This window comes from Dermochelys coriacea, chromosome 3, assembly GCF_009764565.3.
Source record: "Dermochelys coriacea isolate rDerCor1 chromosome 3, rDerCor1.pri.v4, whole genome shotgun sequence".
NCBI lineage: Eukaryota > Metazoa > Chordata > Testudines > Dermochelyidae > Dermochelys > Dermochelys coriacea.
Genome location: NC_050070.1, coordinates 160942459 through 160960374, shown reverse-complemented (window position 1 = coordinate 160960374; position 17916 = coordinate 160942459). Strand labels below are relative to the sequence as shown.

The 17916-nt window shown below is 41.7% G+C and overlaps 1 protein-coding gene across 1 annotated transcript in view; it reads left to right on the top strand.

Annotated features, from left to right (window-relative positions):
- The window catches only part of DNAH14 (dynein axonemal heavy chain 14), a 551687-nt gene that overhangs the window by 63439 nt on the left and 470332 nt on the right, over positions 1-17916 (top strand). Inside the window, exons 6-7 of the mRNA XM_043511487.1 lie at positions 3753-3755; positions 15743-15873. Of these exons, the coding sequence (XP_043367422.1) occupies positions 3753-3755; positions 15743-15873 (134 nt within the window). The remainder of the gene's footprint in view (positions 1-3752; positions 3756-15742; positions 15874-17916) is intronic.

Genomic DNA, 17916 nt, shown 5'->3' with positions numbered 1-17916 from the left:
TTTCCAAGAGGCATAGATAATGGCAATCAATCCTTGATCTAAAAGTTGAGCACCTGCATCCTTTCTCAGCATTTCAGGATGGTAATGTTAGCCACTATAATTCAATCCCTAGATCCGGGAGATTGGTTTGTCACCCTCGACCTCTAGGATACCTACTTTCATGTAGTCATCCATCCATCCCACAGATGTTTTCTATGATTCAAAATAGGTTCAGAACACTACTAGTACTGAGACCTTCCCTTTGGGCTCTCTTCAGAGCACAGGGTCTTTACAGAGTTTTTCTCAGCAGTGGTAGCTCATTTATGTTAATGGGGCATAGCAGTATTCCCAATCAGATGATTGGCTCCTCAAGGGTCAATCAGATGTAGAGGTCTAGCTTGCAACATCCAAGGCTATAGTCTCTGGGCCTATTTCAGTCTCTGGGCCTTCACATCAATCAAAAGAAGTCTTCATTGACTCCAATCCAGAGAATAGACTTAATTGAGCCTCTCTAGACTCACTAGCCACCAGAGCCTAACTCCCAAAATTGGATTCTCCACTGTTCAGTCTAATCTCAATGATACAACACCGCCCACAAATAACTGTAAGGTCCTGCCTACAACCCTTAGGGCACATGTTGGCCTCCATGTTTGCTATGACTTACATGAAACTGCACCTTCAGACATGGCTAAGATCTATGTATACCTCAAACATACATGGTCTCTCCAAACGTATTATGGTACCTCAAAGTTCTGGACTCTCTGGTAGAAGAGAGGATGGTAGAAGCATCCATTGAAATCTTATGTGGGAATCCCATTCTCTGACCCCCATCCTCCATCAAAGATCCTTCAATAAACGCTTCTCTTTTGGGATGGGGAGCCCACCTCCAAGGGGACACAATCCAGGGCAGTAGTCCACACAAGAGGTTTTGCTTCATATAAACATTCTGGAGCTGAAAGCAGTGAGACACTTGCCAACACTTCCTTCACACCGTACAGTGCCACTCTGTCAGGGTACAGCAGGCCATCAATATGTTGTATACATTGATTAGATGGAGCAAGATCCCAGTCCTTATACACAGAGTTGTGAAGGCTGTGGAACTGTGCATTTTCCATCAAATAGAAATGTCAGCAGTCTTTCAGGTCTCCAGAATACAGATGCAGGCTCTCTGAGCAGACACTTCCTCAGGATCACAGCAGCTGCCAGACCTGGGATTCCCCAGAAGCAGACCTCCTTTTCCACCCTGAGGAATGTGAAATGTTGCTTTTTTCTCCAAGAGAGAATAAGGACATAACTTGTTGGGAGGTTCCCTGATAATATACTGCCTCCCTGCCCTACTCTATGCTTACCAATCTCTATCTCTCATCTTTAAAACCTTATTCCTACTATAAGAGGAAAGAGCACCATCATAGCCAAGACAGGTGTATTACTCAAATCTTCTTCACCTCTCTGGCAATGCCTGTCTGACTTCTCAGGAGGAATCTCCTTTCACAGAACTCAAGGACCCTGATCCATCCCATCCTCTCCTCCATGAACCTCACAGCATGGTTCCTAGATGGTTCTTGAGCACGGAACTAACCTGTTGAGACAGAGTCTAGTCACTTCTCCTGTCTAATGGAAACTTAGTACCCACAAAACTTGCTATCAGAAGTGGAAATACTTCCATTCCTGGTGCTCTTTTTCTTCTTGGGCCTTGGAGTTTCCACTTTCGAAGATCCTGGACTACCTGTTGGATTTAAAGAAACCTGATCTGTCAGTGAGCTAGATTAAAGAACACTGTCACAGCCTTTCACTCACCTAAGGCTTCTCAGTCTTTCCCCACCCTGCTGCACCTAGATTCTTCAAGGGTTTAGCCAACTTTTTCCCCCTGTACAAAAGCTGATTGCCCCCCAGTGAGAGCTCAGTTTGGTTCTTGATGCATTAAGGAAACCTCCCTTTAAACCAATGGCTATCTGCTCACTCTTCCACCTCTCCCTCAAGACGACATTTCTCATATCTATCACCTCAGTGAGATGAATGGGAAAGCTCAGTCCCTTATGGCTGACCCACAATATACCACCTTTTATAAAGACAAAATTTACACTGCTTCCTCCTCCGAATTCCTCTCGAGGGTCTCTTTGGAATACACTAGAACCTCGGAGTTACGAACACCTTGGGAATGGAGGTTGTTCATAACTCTGAAATGTTTGTAACTCTGAACAACGTTGTTGTTGTTGGTTGGTCTTTCAAAAATTTACAACTGAACATTGACTTAAACTTCACAGTAAAGTTTCAAAGCTGTATTAATTTAAATGAAACAAGCACAGAAACAATTTCCTTACCTTGTCAAATCTTTTTTTTAAATTTTCCCTTTATTTTTTTTAGTAGTTTACATGTAACATAGTACTGTACTGTACTGTATTTGCCTTTTTTTTTGGGTCTCTACTGCTGCCTGATTGTGTACTTCTGGTTTCAAATGAGTTGTGTGGTTGATCGGTCAGTTAGTAACTCTGGTGTTCATAACTCTGAGGTTCTACTGTACCATATTTATCAGGAGATCATCTCCTGGTGTTCTTCCCCAAACTTTATTCCTCCACAGAGGAGACCAGCCTGCATACACCGCATGTTAGAAGTGCCCTTGCTTTCTACCTTTACAGGATAAAACCTCCAAGGCCTCTCCTAGGCTATTTATATAATTTGGAGGAATTATATAAGAGAAGGGTCAACCTATTTCTACACAAAGACTTCCAAACTGGATTTTGGGGTGCATCTTAAACTGTTATGAATCTGCTGGGATGCAGCCCCTTCATGGAGTGACAGCACATTCCACTAGAGCTCAGCCTAGATCTGTAGCTCTATTGAAGGGGTTCCTATACAGAAATTTGTAGGAGTGCAACTTATCTTCTATGTGTACCTTGCCAAGCTTTACACCATCTTACCTTCGTCCATCGGTGATACTACCTTTAGAGGAAGCAATCCTCTGAACTGTCTTGGACTTATCTCCCCAGCATCCACCTTCTCGTTGAGTTACTGTTTGGAAGTCTCCAACGGTAGAGTACCCACAGGGTCATATACTTGGAGGAGAGGTTACTTACCTCACAGTAACTTGAGATCATAGAATCATAGAATATCAGGGTTGGAAGGGACCCCAGAAGGTCATCTAGTCCAACCCCCTGCTCAAAGCAGGACCAAGTCCCAGTTAAATCATCCCAGCCAGGGCTTTGTCAAGCCTGACTTTAAAAACCTCTAAGGAAGGAGGTTTTCTTCTTCTTTGAGATGTTTTATCCCTATGGGTGCTACACCTCCTGGACTCCTTCCCTTGGTTATGGAGGCTCTGTTTTGTAATCAAGAAAGAACTGAATGGCAGTGAGTCTGCGCCTCTTTATATGCCCTGGTTTGAAGGTGTTAGGTGCTGCTCTGCACAAGCCTGTGGAGCTGCTTTTCATTCTCGGGTCAAGAGCACATAGGTGTGCGCACATCCTACGCTAGACCAGGAATGCATTGGACAATATCGTAGTTGGGTGGCCCATGAAACCAGGCCTGAATGCTAGTTGGACAGGGTAAATGTACCTTAGGGACAAAACATCTCAAAGAACTCAAGTTATTGTAATGTAAATAACTTCTCTTTCCTAAGGGCCTTGTAATTAAGGGCAGGTCACTCAGAGGTAGTGTGCACTGAGACTGACATTTCCAGACAGGAGGTGGGAGATGCTTATGTCCCAGATTGATCATTGTGCATTGCGTATCTTACAAAATAAATCTATTTGCATGTTGAGTCAAATTTTGATGACTAGAGCGTGGATGCTGCAGTGGAAAAAAAAATCCAGGGTTAACCTGTTTAAAGTCGGTCAGCTTTTGGGGATATAACTGGGGGCATGGAGGTACACTAGGCATATGTACCTAAATCTTTGAAGACAAGGTGCCAGCAGGCTTGATTTCCTAAAAGGAAAATCCTGGGAAAAGGAATTGGGGTAAGCTATCCTGTAGGAGATGGGAATGTCTTGTGAGTTATGATTTTGTTTCATATGTAACCATTTGTTTCCAGTATTCTTTCTTACTGTCACTTGAATATCTGTTCTTTGATAAATTTATTCCTTTTTTCACTATAAATATATCTAAGTGTTGCGTGTTGAGCAGAGGGGTGATCCAGAGGTAGAACTCATAAGCTGGTGTGCTGTTCCTTTGGGAGTAGAGAATCTGTGGGTTCTGTGAGTGTTCAATTAATCATGGGCTGGGCATTTAATAGGGACATTTGGAAGGCTTAGGGGTTGGTGTGTGCCTATCACCTGCCTGCTAAAGGACAGTGGAGTCCACACAGGCTGAGAGGGGAGTACTTTTGCTGTTTGTGGACAATGTTGTCAAGGAGCGGACTCCTGGAAGGTTCAGAGAAGGCTGTGTCATGCTAAATTCAGGTGGATAGCCCTGGGAAGCATCACTGTTGTTTTTTCACTTTATTTCCTTCCTAGAATTCTCTGCCCCTGAGGTCAGTGAAAGTAACAGTGATATTGCGGTTGGCCTTTAAGGTTCTTTCCTCTACCAGCTCCTTTTACATGTGTATTTTGTAGGCACTTTCAACATAAAGATCATCCTTTTTAATGTCAACATCGAGGAGCTCTGAATTAAGTTTTTCATAATATTGAGAGCACATTTTAAAGTTTTTTGTTATGCTAGCATTTTTAGATTGTGATTTTCCATATGGGCAATCCATCTTGAGAAAATAAGGCATTTCTATTAAATGTTTGGTATTACTTTGTTCTGTGTTTTGTTGAAGTTTTTTTTAGCTTTTTTAGCATTTAAGTGATTTCTTTCTGGCTTATGTTCAGAATGCTGTTTATCCCTCCAGTATCTTTAGTTTTTGAGGGATTGTGTGTCTTGTAGTTGGCTTTAAACCCCCTTTTTCCATTCCCACTATCTTGATAATTGGAGCAGCCATATATAGTGGTGGTTGGTTCAGGAAAGAGGGGTTTTTTTATGTTCACCATACACACATTCAATCTGAAAATCAGATTTCAAAAATTCTGTGTGAAATTAAGGGTGAAAAATATGGAGAGGAGGTTTCTGGCTACTGTCTCAAGGACGTTATCAACACGCATGTGAAGTAGCTAAGGTAAGTATTACCCTCATTTTACAGATGCAGAAACCAAAGCACAGAGATCAGGTCCCACATGAAAAGAACCTAGATTATCTGACTTCCAGTCCCTTAATTTAATTAGTGGTTTTACAACATTGGATGTAGGGAGGAGCTTTCTTACTATCTGTAACTATCGCATAACAGGTTTCAGAGTAGCAGCCGTGTTAGTCTGTATTCGCAAAAAGAAAAGGAGTACTTGTGGCACCTTGGAGACTAACAAATTTATTAGAGCATAAGCTTTCGTGAGCTACAGCTCACTTCATCGGATGCATCCGATGAAGTGAGCTGTAGCTCACGAAAGCTTATGCTCTAATAAATTTGTTAGTCTCTAAGGTGCCACAAGTACTCCTTTTCTTTATCCCATAACAGTGTTCATACACAAGTAGTTCACTTTTAGATGGATAGTACGCTTTTTGTGTGGCTAAAAGGATTTAGTCTTCTTGTGATGTGATGTATTTTTGGCCATTCAAAACATGATATAATTGCTCAGAAATACTTTTCCAGTCATGCTTCATTGCTTAGTTAACAGTACAGAACTATTCTTGCATACAAAAAAAATAAATACAAATTAAAAATACAGGCATTTCATTCATGCCCATGAAATAAATAAGTTAATCTTCACATGATAAAATTAGCTGTCACAACTGCCTCTCCTTTTTACACTTAAAAGCATTAAGATGGTTAAAAGCAGCATTTTTCTTCTGCACAGTAAAGCTTACTTTAAATTTAAAGCATTGAGCTTTGACATAGTGTACAGATGATAAACCTCTGACCATAAACTTCTGACCATAACTGTGTAATATGCTTATAGTTGTTAGTTTTGGTTGCTAGTTTTTTTGTTTTATCTGATGAAATTTGTCTGATCTATCAAAAGAAAAATTAAAATTTTGTTGATACCCTGGCTAGAATAAAATATTTAAGGAAAATATTCCCTAGTCATAATTTATATAATAAAGTATAGCTCAGTAGAATGGCTCTGGGAAATAGCTATATACAGTGTGTGTGTGTGTGTGTGTGTTTATATATACACACACAATCTGCTCTCAGTAAACTGGTGTGAATCTGAAGTAACTATCTGCCTACATCGAGTTACAGGAACTCCTCACTTAACATTGTAGTTAGTCTCATTTTTCAGGAACATAAGTGAAACGATGCTAAGATAATCCAATTTCCCCATAACACTTAATGCAAATGAGGGGCTTAGTTTCCAGGGAAATTTGTTTCACCAGACAAACTATATAGTTTTTTTATATAAAATATATATACACATGCATGCACAGAGTATAAGTTTTAAATAAACAATTTAATACTGGTATACAGTGATGATTGTGAAGCTTGGTTGAGGTGGAGGAGTCAGAGGGTGGGATATTTCCCAGAGAATGTCTTACTGCTGAATGATGAACTAGCAATTGGCTGAGCCCTCAAGGGTTAACTCTCACACTCTACAAGGCAGCAGGAAAGGAGGGAGGGGAGACAGAGAGAGAGAGAGACACCCTGTGGGGTTTGAGAGAGAGAGATGTGCGTTTCCCCTTTAGGTATGAAGAGTGGGGTCAGAAGTACACTGCCTTGTTAATTAGATCAGAAAGCTGAGATTGGACTGCAGCTGCTGCCTAAGGCAGCAGCTCCCTCTGTCCGGGTGTCCTCCCCACTCTATGGAAGATGGGATAAGCGGGGTGCAGGAGCAGGGGGGAGAGGGACACCCTGACATTAGCCCCCCTCTTCTTTCCCTTCCCCCCCGAAAGTAGGAGTCTTAGGAGCAGCTCCAAGGCAGAGGGCAGGAGGAGCACATGGCAATGGGGGGGAGGCACAGCTGAACTGCTGGCAATTGATAGCCTGCTGAGCAGCTGCTGCACAGGGAACTTAGGGGAGTGGGGAGCTGATAGGGGAGCTGCCAGTCCACCCTGGTTCCAACCACCCACCAACTAGCTGCAATCGGCTGCTCTTCCTGCAAGCAGTGGACAAAGTAGGCGGCTGCCAAACGACCTTAGAAGGGAGCATTGAACAATTTTAAACGAGCGTGTTTCCTAATTGATCAGCAATGTAACAACGAAACACAACACCGACACAACACCGTTAACTGGGATGACTTTAAGTGAGGAGTTACTGTACTTCAGATTCACACCAGTTTACTGAGGGGAGAAGTAAGTTGATTTAAGCAGATAGTTACTTTGGATTGACACCAGTTTACTGAAAGCAGATTTTGATGAAACATCTATAAAGCCACATAGAGAACAAATCTATTTGTTCAAAGTCTAAAATTTATCACAAACCACTTTTTCTGCCCTTTTGCATGAAGACCAGGAGGTGTTTTAGAATTTTTGATGTATCAAAGGAAAAGGCTGAAGAAATAGCCTTTTTTTTTAATCTAAAGATATACTCACATGCATAGACTCTCAAAAACTGATTTTTTTTTAGAGGCAATGATACATTATAATCTTGCCAGTTTTCATATCAATAACATGCACGCCTGCATTTCTAATTGTAAGGAAATGTATAGGGGTATGGTCTTTTGCTGCTTTGCCAAAGTTGGGCTGATGCAGATGATGTGATATTCACTCCTTTCTGAGCATTAGGGAAGTATATCTCTTGCTTAAACCACCTACATGCGCTGAAGTCCTGAACAAGGATCAGATTAGAATAAAAATTAGTAATAGTACTCTTCAAAACTCTTCACTATCCAAACTCATCCTGGTTGTGATGCTGAAATGAGATGCTTCTAATAGCATACTATGCAGATTGTCATATTGTGAGCATCCCTCCACTTTCTTGCACACTTTGCTCAACAGATCTTCAAAGTCAACATTTAAATGATCTGTAGGTGGGAAAAGTTAGCTTCTATTGAGATAAAGGGGAGTTACTACTGAGCATTTTTTCCCAGGTATCTGCCTGGCGGGTCTTGCCCACATGCTTAGAGTCTAACTGATTTGCCAAATTTGGGGTCAGGAAAATTTTTTTCCCTGGGTTAGTTAAGCAGGGACCCTGGGAATTTTTTTTGCCTTCCTTTGCAGCATAGGATATAGGTCATTTGCAGGTTTAAATTAGTGTAAATGGTGAATTCTCTATAACTTGAAATCTTTAAACCATGATTCAGTAACCCAGCCAGAGGTTAGGGGTCTATTTCAGGCATGGGTGAGGTTCTGAGGCCTGTAACGTGCAGAAGGTCAGACTAGATGATCATGATGGTCCCTTCCGACCTTAAAGTTTATAAGTCTACGAGCTCATGCTTCTCATTCTTCAGGTGACGCATTTAAGGGTCTAGCTACTCTACACTGTAAAGCGCAGGCTCAGACTCAGGTTTGAGCCCAGCCCCCTCACACCTATCATCTACACACAGATCTGTCTGATTTGGGCCAGTAAGCCCTCAGGACGTAGATCTTAGAATCCAGTGGAGTGTGGGTCCAAGCCCAAGTCTTGTCCGAACTGCTTCATTTTGCTGTGTGGATGCACCATAGGCCTGAGTCCGCCAATGCTATCCCACTATTCCATGGGCCAGTGTTCTTTGGCCTTTCTATCCCAAGACTAGCCAATTGACTCCCAGGAAATGGAAACAGCCTTCCTGGTTCAAGTACAGCTGCTTGGTGTTTAAACCCTTCTATTTTATTCTGACCATAGAACTGTAATCTCCGGTTTGAGGCAAGCAAGACATTTGACTTTGGTAAGAGTACTAGAACTGACCATATGTACCAAGAAATAATGGACAAGCTGGTAGTGTTAGGGATTAAACAGACTGGTGACCAGGTAGTTAAGTGGCGCAGGAACAGCTATCAGAAAGCCAGGGATGAGAATTGCATCTCTGGGAAGGCCCAGTCATCCTGCCTGTTTTATGAGGATTTGACCAGGTGCTGGGTACTGTGCTGAGTACTTAGACCCTCCAATGGTTCATGATAGCCTGATAAGCTGGGATGGTTCTGACCTCTGAAACTTAGCACTGGAGGGGAGCCAGCTGCCGCTGGATTATGCTATCGAAGCGATTCTTATGCTCATGTCAGTTCCCAAGGAGGCTTTGCCACAGGAGCAGATGGAGCATGTTTTGGGTCTGTACTTGGAGAAGCTGTTAGACCCACCCCTGGAGGAATAGCCTGCCAAGGATCAGGCAGCAGAAATAGTCCTGGAGCCTGGTAAGTGTTGTGTTCCATATCTGTTGTTCAGGTTTCAGAGTAGCAGCCGTGTTAGTCTGTATTTGCAAAAAAGAAAAGGAGTACTTGTAGCACCTTAGAGACTAACAAATTTATTTGAGCATAAGCTTTCGTGAGCTACAGCTCACTTCATCGGATGCATATATGTTGTTAATATTCGAATGAGAGGCATTTCTGGTTTATTTCTCAGTCATTTTTATCACAAGCCATGGGTAGCTGCATGTGTCTGCTGATGGCACAATGAATGCCAGGGCCTTGCATCATCCCCACTTCCACTCAGTTCAGAATGGAGATTGGGAAGTGCAAACAGTTAACAAGCATTTAACATTGTTTTAATAGATATTTGCAAAGATATTTAATAGATATTCTTACAAAGATGTGCAGTGGTGTTAAAAGTAAAACTTGTATTGCCTTTGCTTTTAGTATGTCGCACCATACAAATTGGCGACGCAATAGTATAATGAGCCACCTCTAAACAGTAAATTGTACAGAGGGGAGAAGAAAATGTAGTGCATGGGTTATGTATCACTTATCAAAATATGGCGGGGGTTTGTATGCAGTCCAGAAATGGATAGGGGGGCTTGGCTGTGCAGTTATTTGAAAGTCTGTATTGTCGTGTGTTTGCATATAGTCCATAGGTAGATGTAGTCAGAGCAAGCTGTATCATAAGCTGTAACTGCCCCGAGGTAACTGCTGGCTTACCCGTTCACAAACTTCCAAGATTGTTGTGTTCTCCAGAATATGGAATACCTGAAAGGATTGACAAACCGTGGGTAGTAAACCGTGCCCCCTCCCATCCAAGGCTAAAATGGTCTGCAATTTTTAAACATAAAGCATTTGTAAATTTTGCCTTACCATTCTGTGTGCAGGCTTTTCACTCTATTTAACTATCAGTTACTCTGAGAATATATTGAAGCTGAGTTTTACAAAGTATCATTTCTTGGCCTTGAGATTCCAAGGATTCTGATGATGTATTGTCTTGAAGTTTGAGACAGTTAACATACTGTTCGATGTCTGTTTTCAGGCCCTACCGTCTCTGCAGCTCAGCCTCTGTCAAGCAGGAGTTTGGGATTTGAACTGTCATGACACGATCAAAGAGGGAAGCCTGTCTGTGATGAACTTATGGTGAACATCCTGGTCAGGGCCAACATGTAGGTACAATACCAAAGAGGATTCTTGGCAACTGGAAATGCACAGGTAGGCTGCAGAGTGCAAGGAGAGAATTGCAGCACGAGGAAAGGTTTACAGCACAGTTTCTGGAGCAGGAATGTGACCACCTAAGGAGGAAGATGGAGCAGAGAAGAAGGACCCATTTGAGAGGCTGCTTCCACTGATGGCCTTGAGATGTCTTGAGTGCTCTCCAAAGTACCATGTCCTGCAGACCAGGAATGCATTGGACAATATAGTTGGGTGGCCCATGAAACCAGGCCTGAATGCTAGCTGGACAGGGCAAATGTACTTTCTGTGGTCCTGCACCCTCTGCAGTCCTTTATTCCCACGTAACAGCTCCAAGTTGCATGATAAATGTGGTAGAATGACGGGGAGGAGTAAGGGGACACACAGAAATAAGCGATTTAGTTGTTTGCATTGTTCAATGTTTGTTGTGCATTATATTTTATTACTCGTTTGGGCGTTTTAATGGCAACTGGTCTGCCTGATGGGTCTTTAATGTTTTTTTGTAATACAGTATGTTAAAAATAAAGGCTTTTATTTTATTAAGAAAGTTTATTATCATCAGTGCATCACATCATATACAGTAATATATGTATTTCAAGGAATAAAGACACAAGGCAAAACTGCAAAATTGTTTCCATGCTTAATTTCTCAATACATCTTTTCAGATCAGTCCATAATGAAAATCTGCAGTTCATATCACACAAACCAAAACACTCTTCCGCCTCATTGTATAAGTAGTCATTTCATCCATAATTAAAAAATTGACACTCACATCCAGCCCATTTGTAATGTACAGCAACTAGTTCATTTACTGTTAACTTTTCTGTACAAACACGTGTACTAGTCTCCCTTCTCTGTTGATCATGCAAATCCATAATGTGAATGCACAAAGCATTGCTGATTTCTGTTGCATGTGAGCATCCTGCTCCAGCTCTGACAGGTGCAGTTTCTGGCTGAGTGTACCGGTTCAGCAATCCATTACTATCAGAGGTCCACTCAGTGACAAATGGCTCACCTTTGGATTCACAAACTTTGTGAAGAGCACAGCAAGCCACAATAATGCGGACAGCATTGATGACATTGGAATCCAAATGGTTCTGTAAACCGCACCAGCAGGATTTCAGTCACAGAAATGTAGCATGGAAGGGATCTCAAAAAGGCATCAAGTCAAGCCTTGTGCTTTGAGGCAGGCCAGAGTAAACGGAGACCATCCCTGACAGATGTTAGTCCAACCTGTTCTTCAAAATCTCAGTGATGGGGATTCTTAACCATATACCCCGTTAGTTGTCTCTTTTCCAAGCTGAAAAGTCCCAGTCTTACTAATCTTTCCTTATGTGGAAGCTGTTGCATACCGCTAATCATTTTTGTTGCCCTTTTCTGTACCTTTTTCCAATTCCAATAAATCTTCTTTTGAGATGGTGTGACAGATCTGCATGCAGTATTCAAGATGTGGGTGTACCATAGGTTTATATGGAGGTAATATGATATTTTCTGTCTTATTAACTATCCCTTTTCTATGATTCTCAATGTTGTTAGCTTTTTAAACTGCTTCTGTACATTGAGTGGATGTTTTCAGAGAACTATTCACAGTAACTCCAAGATCTTTCCTGAGTGGTAACAGCTAATTTAGAGCCCAGCATTTTGTATGTATAGTTGGGATTATGTTTTACAATATGCATTAATTTGCATTTATCAACATTGAATTGCATCTGCCATTTTGTTGCCCAGTCACTCAGTTTTGTGAGATCCCTTTGTAACTCTTCGCAAACAATGTTTGCTCTTCAGTCTGAACCCTCACCCATTCTCCATGAGTTCTCAAATATAATTGCTAATGGTTGCAAGATATCTTTAGCTAGTTTCTTAAGTACCCTAGCATGAATTTCATCAGGCCCTGACACCTAAATATACCTAATTTCTGTAAATAGTCTTTAACAGGTTCTTTCCCTATTTTGGCTTGTGTTTTTTTTACGTTGTTAATTGTTTTGAGTATCTGGCCACCATTAACCTTGTCAGTGAAAACTCAAGGAAAATAGATATTAAACACTTCAGCCTTCTTGAGGTCATCAGTTATTAGCTCTCTTTCCCCGTTAAGTAGAAGACCTGTGCTTTCTTGTCTTTTTATCCTAGTATGTTTAAAAAAAACCTTTTTGTGTCTACTTATGCTGTTTTGTACTCCTCCTTAGCAATTTGTCGGTTTCCACTTTTTGTAAGATTCCTTTTTGATTTTCATGTCAATAAAAGGGCTCCTGATGGAGCCATACTGGCATCTTCCTATCTTTCCTTGGCATCAGGATAGCTTGGAGTTGTGCCTTTAATATTGACTCCTTGATAAATTGCTAGCTGTCCTGAATTCCTTTGTCCCTTAGATTTTCTTCTTATGAGGCCTCACCTACCAGTTCTCCAAATTTTTGTTAGTCTGTTTTGAAGTCTGTTATCCTTATTTTGTTTCTCTCACTCCTTCCTTTTCCTAGAATCATGAAATCTATCACCCCATGATCACTTTCACCCAAAATTGTCCCCCACCTTCATATTCACTACCAATTCCTCCCCTTTTGATCAGAATCAAGTCTAAAATGGCTTTCTCCCAGGTTACCTCCTCCACCTTCTGAAACAAAAAGTTGTCCCCACTACATTCCAAATATTAAGTGGAAATGATCTATTTTGTCATATTACTTGTTCAGTAGATATCTGGGTAATGTCCCCCATTGCTACGAGGTCTTGGGTTTTGGATATTTATTTGTTCTAGAATGCCTCATCCAGTTTCTCTTTCTGATTTTATTGGTCTATAGTAGACCCTTACCATGAAGTCACCTGTTTTTTTTTTTTTACACCTCTTTTACTTCTGCCAAACACACATTCAACTACCATTCTACATCTGCTGAGAGTAACTAAATCTTCTTTTGTCAGGGCCTCCAAGATCAGGATATGGTTTCATAAACCCAGGCAAAAGAGGTCTCTGGAGTCCCTTAGAATAACAGTGAGGAAAGTTATTTCATTTATGATATCATTTGTTGGGAATAGCGTTCCCGCCTGTCCAGGAAGGTAGAATTTCAGTCAGTGGAAAATCTTGGTGTCATGAACTTTTCCCGTGCAGCCCATATTGGCATCCATAATTCGGCCTCAGTGGTTGACAAGAGCCTGTATAACAATGGAGTAGTGCCCTTTGCAGTTTATGTACTCGTGCCCATAGTTTTCCCTCTTCAAGGAGCACAGGAGTCCCATCAATGTCCATGGTCCAATTAGGGAACCCCATTGTCTCAAAGTCGGCAACTACTTAGGGACATTGTTCATGCTCATCACCTTTGGGTAGGTCACGTACCTGATTGTCTCGGAAAAATCTTCACCACAGCCCCAGCAGTTGACTTGCCAACACCAAATTGGTAATCAAAAGGTTTGTCAGGAGTGGCTAGCTTCCAGATAGTTATAGCAACCCACTTCTGGAGCAGGCTGGGTGCTCTTGTGTGTGTCGTGATGCTGGAGGACTGCTCCACAGAGCTCTAGAAATGTTGCTTTCTTCATGGGAAAGTTCTGGAGCTGTGGTCATCCCAGGTGTGCATGACAATATGATGCTAACAGTCTGTGCTTGTGGCCCTGCTCCAGAAGCACCAGTTTACCTAGGGGCCATTAGTAGCTATACTATGAGTTGTGAGCAGCATCAGGCAGTTGGCGTCTGCTGCATCTGTATTGACATTTTCTTCCTCCTCCTCTAACAGATGTCTTTGGTAGGTCAGAAAATGCCGCCAATATGTGCACCAGTATCTCTTGGATGCTCTGCCTGTTTCCTGACACAGGAGTGAAAATGCAAGTAGGACAAGTTCTTCAAATGGTGACTCCTCTGTGGCTGGCATTGGTTGCTGGGAGAATGCAGACTCAAAAGTCATAGCAGCTGGATGTGTCTGTGGGCTGTGACAAATTCCTCTCAAGGAATTTGCTGTGGTATGGACAGTCAAGCTTTTTCATAATCCACCACGAACAATGGACTAGAGTGACTACAGCTGAGAAGGTCACTTGGCAGCATAGTATAGGCTGGTTTGACTCATGTCTGCATAGTGCAGTGTGGACACGCAAGTGTGAGACCAACGTTCAGAAATTCTATCTATTCTATCTATCTAGGGTCAGTATTCAGTTTGAATGCTCAAGCGTGAGCTTACAAATACCAAGCCTGTGGCTAGAGTCCCACAGACCTGGCTGTATGTTACAGTGTGGACATACCCTAAGAAACCTCTTCTCTGTTCCCATTCCTCTTCCCCACTATTGGATCCTCACCCCACTGAAGCGTCTACTGCTGGGGGCCTGGCAGGGATAACCTTACTGATTTTGGGGCAGCTCCGGCATTTTCACCATGGGAATTAAGAAAACTTGGCATAGTCTAAATAGGACAATGTGTACTTCAGCAGTCCTCCTCTATGTTCCTACTCCTCTCTTCCCACCATTGTTTTGCTTCCATAGGCATTGAACTCTACCACATGTTGTCTTGTAGATGGACATAGGCAAGCCTTAGCTCTGACCCATTTGCCCTCCTAAGGATGCTGAAACTGGGGAGGAGCTGAGGTTGGCTTATCCCAGTGAACAGGAAGGCAGACTAGCTCCCCCCAAAGTGGGCTTATATCCATTGAGAAGAAAGGAATGAGGAGACAGGTTGGTCTTTCTGAAAGTCACCCTGCGCTGCTGAAGTCTCAACTGTCAATTTCCTTTCACTACTCCTGGTAATCTCAGTTGAGCACCATTGTGACAGTAAGCTTAGCGTTTTGCAACTGCCTCATCAGGAGAAGGAGCACAGAAATGCCTTATCCTGATTTCAGGGCCTTATTCAGCTCTCATGAAGGAGTAAGAGAGAGACATGGTGATCCCCTATTGGCCCCAGGGAACATACATACTTTTAATAGTCCTAGCACTCCATAAACCAGAAAGCTCATTAACCTGCCCTGGTGAGTCTCACATTAATTTGGAGCAGTGTGTATGGTATTATTAGGGGACTAACTGAGAGAGATCCTTTAACTTTTGTTATGTTATCCTTTTTGTTAGTGATGGCTGCAAGATATTGTGAATTTGTGCTTTAATTAGTTCAATGTTGTGTGTTTTCTAATGATAGGTTTATTGTATACAACTAACAGAATGGATCTGTAAGTCTCTGTAAAGTGGGAATAACAGTACTTTCATCTGATATATACTACCATCAGTTGTTGTTCTGATAATTCAAATTAATTTGTGGGTATTCATCCCCCTGGTGAATTTGTTCCTTAATTTTATTTTACTCAACTATGTACCTTGTTTGGGTATGTCTTACAAATATAAAAAGATTCCTTTAAAAAAAATTGATTTCCCCTTTCCACTCCCCCAGCATTCGATGATGATGTCGTAAAGCATATTTTGAGGCTGAGAGGCAAACTTGGCTGGCAAACAGTATTACCACCACATGGATACAAAGCTGAAGAGACGAAGATGACTAAAATTCAGAAGATTGCACTTAGGGTAATTTTCTTTATTTGTTGAATTTTGCCTTGTAAAAATGAGGATTGAATGCAAATTTAGTTAAAATAGTTCTCCCTTGCGTATTTTTCCCCTTTGAACATAATTCTGTCCATAAATCAAAAGAACAGAATGCTCAGCATGAGTAAAGCATTAGTAGGATTGGGGCCTAAACCTTTTAAAATCACAAGTAATATAGCCTATGCCTTGTAAGAGGCAGAGTCCTTCTGGGGAGTGGAAGGAGAGAGACACCTTGAATAGTGATGCCTGGCAGTGCTATATTTGTCTCCAATGTCCTGGGAGGGCATAGTAAGAGATGGCCTTTAATAAAGCCAGTGTGGCTCCTGTACTGTGAAATATTTAGCCAGATATTTCTTCACACTCACTGGAGTGCTGATAGCCAAAAAATGTCTGTCCCTTTGTAAGTGCAATTGTGATGGTAAGAGGCCTCCCTGTGCTCTCTCTTCAATCAAGTGTACTCTTACAGAGCCAGATATAGTTTCGGCCTGTGTATGCAGAACAGCAAATTACGCAAGTCCTAATGGGGCAAGTATTCTTTGTCATCAACAACAAAACAAAACAGTCTCTTCTCATTAGAAATTTTTCCCTATATAGAACTGTTACTGATGCCAATGCAGCTGAATTGTAGAAAATGTAAAAAAAAAAAAAAAAAATATCAGTGTAGACCAGGAATCTGATGGGCAGGAATAAGGGGCACCTCTTCATTCATCTAGATCTTTGAATGCTAACATTTATATAATTGGGATCAGCTTCAAAAGGTCAACTACTGTTGCAGGAAGTTAGGAAACTCTGCTTCATAGTACTAGTTATTCACTGATTGATTCTTTCACATTTGTTACCATTGACCCGTAATTTGTTGGTATTTTGCATTTTTCTTTTAAAGTTCTCGCCATTACATCTTCCCCAGTAGAAGCCAGAATGGCAGTGCTAGTGTAGTCAGGCTGCTGGTGTCTGTTAGCATTATAACCACCAGCCATAATGATGGTAGTAAAAATAGGAATATTAAATTAAAGAAAAAAAAAACCTTAGTTGCTATGCTAAGTGGGTGCTCCTTATTCATAGACATATAGTAACAAAATGAAGGCCATTTGGTAAATGAAATTTTGATTTGGAATGTAGAAGGGGATACAGGACACTTTTATTGTAGACCTCCTGTGTAAACCACAAGGCTTGACAGGATTTGATTTTAATCAGTAAAGGCTGGTGAACGTTGATTTCAGTGTGTCAGCTGAAATTATCATTATCAGTCAGCGTGATTGCAGCCCTCCCTCTTGCAGCACCTTACACCTGCATGGATTTGATGTTAGCAGCACAGCAGCAACTCAGGAAGACCTCTGCAGCCCTGTTGCCATGGACCTGCTCTCTCACTCGCCTGCCAGGACCCACCCACTCGCTCACTTCTGTGACATCAGAACTGTAGAAGGTTCCCTCTAGGGCTGAGTGGCTGCTGACATGGGATCCCTGCAGGCAAAAGGTTGGGGTGGGAGGCTGCAGTCCTGGCGGAGCAGATCAGAGACTCCTGTCTAGGACAGCAAAGGGGAGGAGGAGAATGAGTCCCCGACAGGAGCTATTTAGCAGTGGGATGGCCTCCCCTGTATTGGGGGCTCATCCAGGCTACTGACTCCCTTCTGAAACTTAAATTAGGTTGAATTAAAATTGATAGAAATAGGGAAAAGAAAAGGTTAAAATAGATTTCCATCAAAATTTAAAAAAAATATAAAATTCTGCAAAAACTAATAACTTTATGGTAGAAGCAGCCTTCCAAATGGTCTGGTGATTATTTCTCCCTATCATAAATCATCAGTGTCAATTATTATGTGGTTCAAGATATGAAAGACATTTTTATCTATCTATCTATATTGTAGAACACTGGTTTTCAACCTTTTTTCATTTGCAGACCCCTTAAAAATTTCAAATGGAGATGCGGACCCCTTTGGAAATCTTGGATATAGTCTGCAGACCCCAGGGGTCCGTGGACCACAATTTGAAAACTACTGTCATAGAACATCCCACTTGCAGGATATC